The sequence below is a fragment of the Sander lucioperca genome, chromosome 14 (assembly GCF_008315115.2).
Source record: "Sander lucioperca isolate FBNREF2018 chromosome 14, SLUC_FBN_1.2, whole genome shotgun sequence".
In the NCBI taxonomy this organism is placed as follows: Eukaryota; Metazoa; Chordata; class Actinopteri; order Perciformes; family Percidae; genus Sander; species Sander lucioperca.
The window spans coordinates 29,058,612-29,068,611 of NC_050186.1; the positions used below are offsets into that span (position 1 = coordinate 29,058,612).

Here is a 10,000-nt window from a genome sequence, read left to right on the forward strand (position 1 = left end):
TTGAACAGGTGTAGTGTTGAACAGGTGTAGTGTTGAACAGGTGTAGTGTTGAACAGATGTAGTGTTGAACAGGTGTAGTATAGAACAGGTGTAGTATAGAACAGATGTAGTGTTGAACAGGTGTAGTGTTGAACAGGTGTAGTGTTGAACAGGTGTAGTGTTGAACAGGTGTAGTGTTGAACAGGTGTAGGATTGAACAGGTGTAGTGTTGAACAGGTGTAGTGTTGAACAGGTGTAGTGTTGAACAGGTGTAGTATAGAACAGGTGTAGTGTTGAACAGGTGTAGTGTTGAACAGGTGTAGTGTTGAACAGGTGTATTGAGAAAGTATAGGTTTCAGTACCCATCCCTAATTATCAGCCAAATGTTCAATATATATAATATATATAATATATATATACTCGTGTGTCTTCTTACTCTGATCATCTCTGTTCCTTCCTTCCTCAGACGACCATGAAATCATTCGCTGCTCGCCCTCGCCGTTAGACCGAGAGAGAGAGAGAGAGAGAGAGAGAGAGACAGGATGGGGTTCGGTCGGGATCTGAAGAATTCCCACGAGGGATTACTGAAGCTACAGGACTGGGAGTTAAAGGTACGACTCCCTCACCGCACACCGTGGTACGGTACACAGGAGTCACCGTACACCGTGGTACGGTACACATACACTACAGTCACCGTACGGTACACATACACTACAGTCACCGTACGGTACACATACACTACAGTCACCGTACGGTTCAATGTGTCTGTGTGTTAAGCCCAGTCACACCGAGCTGATAATCGGCCGCCTGACCGTCTGGCGAGGTCGGTGACTCGAGTCTGGTCGGTGTGCTCCGTGCCATCGTCCGTCCGAGGGGCCATCAGCCTTCATTTTGGCTGATTTGACATGTATAATTGGGGGGGCGGGCACTGCCGGCAGTCAGACTCAATGACCCATCTGATTGGTGGAGAGCTAACCAGGAAACGGGGAAAAAATCAATACAGCATAGTATCGCGATATTTTCCGTGGTAATACTGTATGGATACACAGACGCCAAGTATGGATCTATTATTATATATGTGATGGTCAGTCTGTCTGCTGGACCATCACATTTAGCAGCAATAACATCGAAGGGAGATGAACAGAGATATTTATCTTTTTAGATAAACAGATGTTGACAACGTTTCCTTTTGGGGACATACTTTGAAATTGGAAAAACTTGAAGTTGGATAAAAGGTAATGAATTGCAATATATCGCAGAATATTGCAATATGTTTAAAATCGCAATAATATTGTATCGTGATGATATCGTATTGTGAGACCTCTGGTAATTCCCAACCCCTAGCGCTATTACTAGGCTAACGATTGGGTCATAACCACGAGACTTACTTTAGCTGTTTAAGTTTAATTACTAATGTTAACTATCATTTTAGTGATCAATAATTAGCCTGTACCTATGTTATCTCCTTACATATACCTACGCTCTCCTCTGGTCGGTGTGTAACGGCCGTCTGGTCGGTGTGTAACTAACGGCCGTCTGGTCGGTGTGTAACTAACGGCCGTCTGGTCGGTGTGTAACTAACGGCCGTCTGGTCGGTGCGTAACGGCCGTCTGGTGGGTGCGTAACGGCCGTCTGGTGGGTGCGTAACGGCCGTCTGGTGGGTGCGTAACGGCCGTCTGGTGGGTGCGTAACGGCCGTCTGGTCGGTGCGTAACGGCCGTCTGGTGGGTGTGTAACTAACGGCCGTCTGGTCGGTGTGTAACTAACGGCCGTCTGGTCGGTGTGTAACGGTCATCTGGTCGGTGTGTAACGGCCGTCTGGTGGGTGTGTAACGGCCGTCTGGTGGGTGTGTAACGGCCGTCTGGTGGGTGTGTAACGGCCGTCTGGTGGGTGTGTAACGGCCGTCTGGTCGGTGTGTAACGGCCGTCTGGTCGGTGTGTAACGGTCATCTGGTCGGTGTGTAACTAACGGCCCTCTGGTTGGTGTGTAACTAACGGCCGTCTGGTCCCTTTCAGTAACTGTTTAAACGTCTCTGTGTGTTAACGTGTTAATGTGTGTTAACGTGGTAACGTGTGTTAACGTGTCTGTGTTAACGTGTTAATGTGTGTGTGTGTGTGTGTGTGTGTGTTAACGTGTTAATGTGTGTGTGTCTCCCTCTAGCTGCTGGAGACGGTGAAACGTTTCATGACGCTGCGAGTAAAGAGCGATAAAGAGTATGCCGCCCTGCTGCTCAGCATGACTCAGCAAACTGAGAAACAGGAAGCAGCTGATTACGTCAGCACTGTGAGCAAGGTGAGTGGTCAGCTGTTGGTCCAGTCTCCTCTCTCTCTCTGTCTGTGTGTTTATATATTGAGGCTGTTGTTGTAACTCCCCTCCCAGTCGTGGTGTCAGGTGGTGCGCCAGACGGAGGCGTTGGGCCGGGTCATGCGGAGTCACGCTGACGATCTGAACTCCGGGCCGCTGCACCGATTGGCCACGCTCATCAGAGACAAGCAGCAGGTGAAGAAGAGCTACCAGAGTCTTCATCACCAGCTGGAGAGCCACAACCACAAGGTCTGCTGGGAAATATAGTGTGTATGTATGTATGTATGTATATATATATATATATATATATATATATATATATGTGTGTGTATATATATATATATATATATATATATATATGTGTGTGTGTATATATATATATATATATATATATATATATATAATCACATGTGTGTGTGTGTGTCTCTGTCTGTCTGTCTGTCTGTGTGTGTGTGTGTGTGTGTCTGTGTGTCTGTGTGTGTGTCTCTGTCTGTGTGTCTGTCTGCCTGCCTGCCTGCCTGTCTGCCTGTCTGTGTGTGTGTGTGTCTGTCTGTGTGTCTGCCTGCCTGTCTGCCTGTCTGCCTGTCTGCCTGTCTGTCTGTCTGCCTGTGTGTGTGTGTGTGTGTGTGTGTGTGTCTCTGTCTGTCTGCCTGTCTGTCTGTCTGTCTGTCTGCCTGTGTGTGTGTGTGTGTGTGTATGTGTGTCTCTGTCTGTCTGTCTGTCTGTCTGTCTGCCTGTGTGTGTGTATGTGTGTCTCTGTCTGTCTGTCTGCCTGTCTGCCTGTGTGTGTGTGTCTCTGTCTGTCTGTCTGTCTGCCTGTGTGTGTGTGTGTGTGTGTGTGTGTGTGTGTGTGTGTGTGTGTGTGTGTGTGTGTGTGTGTGTGTGTGTCTCTGTCTGTCTGTCTGTGTGGTAGGTAACTCTCTGTGTTTGTGTCATTTCTATTGATGTTTTGGGTTATCAGAGTATTTGGAGATTAATGTGATCCATCAGTCTGCAGCGCAGTAGATTCCCCATCTACATCTGAACCACATTCATCAAATGCAACCAGTCCTGTTTCATGGCGGCCCTGTTGTTGTTGTTCTGCTGTTGCTAGGTTACCAGGAGTGACCTGGACAAAATGAAGGCCACGTATCGTCAGCTGAGCCGCGACGCTAACAACGCCAAAGAGAAGTACCTCGAGGCGCTGGCCAAAGGTTCCTTCTTCTGTCACCAAGTTAAAGTCTGAATGTTTGTTGTAGGAAGTAATGAAATGACCCCCGACCGCTCTCGTCCAATCACAGGCAGGGAGGCGGAGCGAGCCCGGGAGCGTTACGACAAAGCGACGGCGAAGCTCCACAACCTCCACAACCAGTACGTGTTGGCGGTCTGTGGCGCCCGCACGCAGCAGGACGAACACCGGCGCCGCGCTGCTCCAGCCCTGCTCGACGCTCTGCAGAGGATGCAGGAGGACATGACGCTCGCCCTGTAGGTCCCACGACCACCACACGCTAACACACATACGCTAACACACACGCTGGTCGACGCTCTGCAGAGGATGCAGGAGGACATGATGCTCGCCCTGTAGGTCCCACGACCGCCACATGCTAACACACATACGCTAACTAACACGCTAACACACACGCTGGTCGACGCTCTGCAGAGGATGCAGGAGGACATTATGCTCGCCCTGTAGGTCCCACGACCACCACATGCTAACACGCTAACACACACACACACACACGCTACCTGACACGCTAACACACACGCTACCTGACACGCTAACACACACACTACTCCATACGCTCGCCCTGTGAGTCCCACGACCGCCACACGCTAACACACACACGCTAACACACACACGCTACCTGACACGCTAACACACACGCTAACACACACACACACACACACACACACACTAACACACACGCTAACACACACGCTAACACACACGCTATCTGACACACTCACCCTGTGAGTCCCACAACCTCCACACGCTACCACACACACTAACACACACACACTAACACACACACACTAACACACACACACTAACACACATGCTAACACACATGCTAACTAACACGCTAACACACACGCTAACACACACGCTATCTGACACGCTCACCCTGTGAGACCCACGACCTCCACACGCTACCACACACACTAACACACACGCTAACACGCTACCCCACGTGCTAACACACAAGCTACCACACACGCTAACTAACACGCTAACACACACACGCTAACACACACGCTAACACGCTACCCCACATGCTAACACACAAGCTACCACACACGCTAACACGCTACCCCACACGCTACCACACACTACCACATACGCTACCACACACGCTAACACACACGCTACCACACACGCTAACACACACACACTACCACATACGCTAACACACACGCTACCACACATGCTACCACACACGCTAACACACACGCTAACACACACGCTAACACACACGCTCGCCCTGTGAGTCCCATGACCGCCACACGCTGACACACTAACACGCTACCCCACATGCTCAAGGGACCGGCCATCATACCGCCCGTTGTTTATACATTTTTGTATTTAAGAGAGAGAGAGAGGAGGAGACTCAGGAGGAGAGGGACAGAGAGGAGGAGACTCAGGAGGAGAGGAGGAGACTCAGGAGGAGAGGGACGGAGAGGAGGAGACTCAGGAGGAGAGGGACAGAGAGGAGGAGACTCAGGAGGAGAGGAGGAGACTCAGGAGGAGAGGGACAGAGAGGAGGAGACTCAGGAGGAGAGGAGGAGACTCAGGAGGAGAGGGACAGAGAGGAGGAGACTCAGGAGGAGAGGAGGAGACTCAGGAGGAGAGGGACAGAGAGGAGGAGACTCAGGAGGAGAGGAGGAGACTCAGGAGGAGAGGGACAGAGAGGAGGAGAGGAGGAGACTCAGGAGGAGAGGGACGGAGAGGAGGAGACTCAGGAGGAGACTCAGGAGGAGAGGAGGAGACTCAGGGGGAGAGGAGGAGACTCGGGATGAGGAGGAGACTCAGGGGGAGAGGGACAGAGAGGAGGAGACTCAGGGGGAGAGGGACGGAGAGGAGGAGACTCAGGGGGAGAGGGACGGAGAGGAGGAGACTCAGGGGGAGAGGGACGGAGAGGAGAAGACTCAGGAGGAGAGGGACAGAGATGAGGAGACTCAGGAGGAGAGGGACAGAGAGGAGACGACTCAGGGGGAGAGGGACAGAGAGGAGAAGACTCAGGAGGAGAGGGACAGAGATGAGGAGACTCAGGAGGAGAGGAGGAAACTCAGGAGGAGAGGAGGAGACTCAGGGGGAGAGGGACAGAGAGGAGGAGAGGGATGGAGAGGAGGAGACTCAGGAGGAGAGGGACAGAGAGGAGGAGACTCAGGAGGAGAGGGACGGAGAGGAGTAGACTCAGGGGGAGAGGGACGGAGAGGAGGAGACTCAGGAGGAGAGGGACGGAGAGGAGGAGACTCAGGGGGAGAGGGACGGAGAGGAGGAGACTCAGGGGGAGAGGGACAGAGAGGAGGAGAGGAGGAGACTCAGGAGGAGAGGAGGAGACTTGGGGAGAGGAGGAGACTCAGGGGGAGAGGGACAGAGAGGAGGAGACTCAGGAGGAGAGGGACAGAGAGGAGGAGAGGAGGAGACTCAGGAGGAGAGGAGGAGACTCAGGAGGAGAGGGACAGAGAGGAGGAGAGGAGGAGACTCAGGAGGAGAGGGACGGAGAGGAGGAGACTCAGGAGGAGAGGAGGAGACTCAGGGGGAGAGGAGGAGACTCAGGGGGAGAGGAGGAGACTCAGGGGGAGAGGAGGAGACTCAGGAGGAGAGGAGGAGACTCAGGAGGAGAGGGACAGAGAGGAGGAGAGGAGGAGACTCAGGAGGAGAGGGACGGAGAGGAGGAGACTCAGGGGGAGAGGAGGAGACTCAGGGGGAGAGGAGGAGACTCAGGGGGAGAGGAGGAGACTCGGGATGAGGAGGAGACTCAGGGGGAGAGGGACAGAGAGGAGGAGACTCAGGGGGAGAGGGACGGAGAGGAGGAGACTCAGGGGGAGAGGGACGGAGAGGAGGAGACTCAGGAGGAGAGGGACGGAAAGGAGGAGACTCGGGGAGAGGAGGAGACTCAGGAGGAGAGGGACGGAGAGGAGGAGACTCAGGGGGAGAGGGACAGAGAGGAGACGACTCAGGGGGAGAGGGACAGAGAGGAGACGACTCAGGAGGAGAGGGACAGAGAGGAGAAGACTCAGGAGGAGAGGGACAGAGAGGAGACGACTCAGGGGGAGAGGGACAGAGAGGAGACGACTCAGGGGGAGAGGGACAGAGAGGAGAAGACTCAGGAGGAGAGGGACAGAGATGAGGAGACTCAGGAGGAGAGGAGGAAACTCAGGAGGAGAGGAGGAGACTCAGGGGGAGAGGGACAGAGAGGAGGAGAGGGATGGAGAGGAGGAGACTCAGGAGGAGAGGGACAGAGAGGAGGAGACTCAGGAGGAGAGGGACGGAGAGGAGTAGACTCGGGGAGAGGGACGGAGAGGAGGAGACTCAGGAGGAGAGGGACGGAGAGGAGGAGACTCAGGGGGAGAGGAGGAGACTCGGGAGGAGAGGGACGGAGAGGAGGAGACTCAGGAGGAGAGGAGGAGACTCAGGAGGAGAGGGACGGAGAGGAGGAGACTCAGGAGGAGAGGAGGAGACTCAGGAGGAGAGGAGGAGACTCAGGGGGAGAGGAGGAGACTCAGGAGGAGAGGGACGGAGAGGAGGAGACTCAGGAGGAGAGGGACGGAGAGGAGGAGACTCAGGGGGAGAGGAGGAGACTCAGGAGGAGAGGGACGGAGAGGAGTAGACTCAGGAGGAGAGGAGGAGACTCAGGAGGAGAGGAGGAGACTCAGGGGGAGAGGAGGAGACTCAGGAGGAGAGGGACGGAGAGGAGGAGACTCAGGGGGAGAGGGACAGAGAGGAGGAGAGGGATGGAGAGGAGGAGACTCAGGAGGAGAGGGACAGAGAGGAGGAGACTCAGGAGGAGAGGGACGGAGAGGAGTAGACTCGGGGAGAGGGACGGAGAGGAGGAGACTCAGGAGGAGAGGGACGGAGAGGAGGAGACTCAGGGGGAGAGGAGGAGACTCGGGAGGAGAGGGACGGAGAGGAGGAGACTCAGGAGGAGAGGAGGAGACTCAGGAGGAGAGGGACGGAGAGGAGGAGACTCAGGAGGAGAGGAGGAGACTCAGGAGGAGAGGAGGAGACTCAGGGGGAGAGGAGGAGACTCAGGAGGAGAGGGACGGAGAGGAGGAGACTCAGGAGGAGAGGAGGAGACTCAGGAGGAGAGGGACGGAGAGGAGTAGACTCGGGGAGAGGGACGGAGAGGAGGAGACTCAGGAGGAGAGGGACGGAGAGGAGGAGACTCGGGAGGAGAGGGACGGAGAGGAGGAGACTCAGGAGGAGAGGAGGAGACTTAGGAGGAGAGGGACGGAGAGGAGGAGACTCAGGAGGAGAGGAGGAGACTCAGGAGGAGAGGAGGAGACTCAGGGGGAGAGGAGGAGACTCAGGAGGAGAGGGACGGAGAGGTGGAGACTCAGGAGGAGAGGAGGAGACTCAGGAGGAGAGGAGGAGACTCAGGGGGAGAGGAGGAGACTCTGTGTATTTTCACAGTAAAAGCATCCTCCAGGAGTACTGTGTGATGTACTTCCTGTGTATTTTCACAGTAAAAGCATCCTCCAGGAGTACTGTGAGATCAGCAGTCTGCTGACGGAGGAGATAGTTAAAGTTCATCAGGAGATTTCGGCGGCCGTGGAGCAGATCGACCAGCTGGCTGAGTACCAACACTTCATCGACGCCTACAGGTCAGGAATTACCTGCTGACTCAGACAGACAGAGTGGTTAGTTACCGTGGTAACAGCGTGTCCGTCCCCCCCCCGCAGGTCTCCGGAGACTCCCGAGGCGAGCGTGGAGTTTGACGCGTCCCTATTGGACGAGACGGACAACCTGCCGGCTGGCGAGATCCTCTGGAACACGCTGACGGCCGACAGCCTGCAGGCTATGTGAGTTACTACAAAATAAAATGCTGTCCTTTCAAAATAAGAGTTTCCTTTCAAAGTAAAAGACTTTAAGGTTTTAACAACAGCTTCCAAAACGGTGTGTGTGTGTGTGTGTGTGTGTGTGTGTGTGTGTATACGTAGTATTAGGATGTCAGATTGTCTGTTTGTTTATTTATTAGGGCCCGAGTCCCAACGGTGCCTTGCACTGAAAGTGCGAAGGAACCTGTTGTTTTTCATCAGATTATTTTTCCGAGTCCTTCGTCGCATTTTTGAGGGGGTTAAAATGCACGAAAACTCACAACAATTTGCACACATGTCACAACTGGTGAAAATTGCAACGATTCAAAATAATTACTAATATGCACCACTAGGTGGCGCTATTGCAGAAATAAAAGCGTTTGGCCCTATAACTCCCAAGCCGTACATCGCACATTCAAAAGCCTCATATCTTCACGTTCCCTGGATCCAGCTGACTCTCCTGATATAGGCCACGCCCATTTCCACCTAAACTTTTATGCGTGAAAAATTGCGATTTATCAACAACCTACTTTGCCAAACTCCTCCTAGACCGTGCGACCGATCTGCACGAAACTTGGCAGGTAGCATCTCCAGACAGACCTGACAAAAAGTTATTCAAAGAATTTTTATAGGATAAAAATTGCGCATATTACGCATGAACAAATTTGTGTAGCTAAGTATGCAAACACCAACTTTGTCATATCTCGACCAAAATAATTGCTATCAACGCAAAACTTAAGATTCTTGTTTGCAATGACCCTCTGGAGGTGCCCCACACATTTTATGAAAATTGGCCACTAGGGGGCGCTACAAGTACATAACGTTTATAGCTCATGAACGGCTCATCTGCTTTTTACAACATTTTAAGGGTACCATTTAGGGCCACTCATGAGGCCACCCCTACTGTAAGGTACTGATTGGTCACAGTGGGTGTGGCCTATGGGACCCTAATTGGTTTTAGCCCTTGGACACATTTTTGACGGCCTCAATATATACGAAAACTCACAAAAATTGGCGCCCACATAAACACCTGGGAGCTTTGTGAGACTGTACAGTGATTTGGCCCAAACCTGTAAGTGGGCTCCATAGCGCCCCCTAATGCCTGGAAGGCCTTAACTTGGACATAGTTGCTCCGATCTTCACCAGATTTAATACCCATATTGCTCTAATCATTGCGGACATATTTCCCATTTACCATCATTAGCTCCGCCCAACCGGAAGGCAGCCATTTTTAATTATGCATTTTTCATGTGTTTTACATTCTTTCTAACTCGTCCTAGGCCGTGATTTCAACCTTCTTGAATCTTTGCAGGTAGTATCTGTTGACCCTCACGACGAAAAGTTATCCAGAGAATTTTGATAGTTGAAAAAATGCGCACGTTACAGCAACTTCCTGTCTAAACAGGAAGTTGTGTTATCTTGGCAACAATTATTCCAATTGTCCCGAAACTTGACAAGGTTGTTCGTCATGGACAGTTTAGCATCTGTGCCAAACTTGGTGTCAATCGGCCATTAGATGGCGCTGTTTAATTTTTTTTAATTAATACTCTGTTTAACTACTCCTGGGGCGTGAGTCCGATTGGCACGAAAACTGGCATATAGACTCGGAGGACACTCATGACAAAAAGTTATCAAAAGAATTTTAATAGCTAAAACAATGCGCAAGTTACAGAGGACCAACTTCCTGTAGGTGGGTG

The 10,000-nt window shown here is 52.3% G+C and overlaps 1 protein-coding gene across 6 annotated transcripts in view; it reads left to right on the forward strand.

The window, feature by feature from the left end:
• Positions 1-10,000, forward strand: part of LOC116037483 (tyrosine-protein kinase Fer-like) — a 33,279-nt gene that overhangs the window by 9,347 nt on the left and 13,932 nt on the right. For 5 of the 6 annotated variants that reach the window (XM_035991649.1, XM_035991645.1, XM_035991644.1 and 2 more), the window contains exons 2-8: positions 446-590; positions 2,139-2,270; positions 2,358-2,531; positions 3,376-3,475; positions 3,563-3,746; positions 7,953-8,090; positions 8,169-8,288. In XM_035991649.1, coding sequence (XP_035847542.1) covers positions 522-590; positions 2,139-2,270; positions 2,358-2,531; positions 3,376-3,475; positions 3,563-3,746; positions 7,953-8,090; positions 8,169-8,288 — 917 coding nt within the window. In that variant the 5' untranslated portion in view covers positions 446-521. The remainder of the gene's footprint in view (positions 1-445; positions 591-2,138; positions 2,271-2,357; positions 2,532-3,375; positions 3,476-3,562; positions 3,747-7,952; positions 8,091-8,168; positions 8,289-10,000) is intronic. The other variant, XM_035991647.1, reaches the window with a different exon arrangement.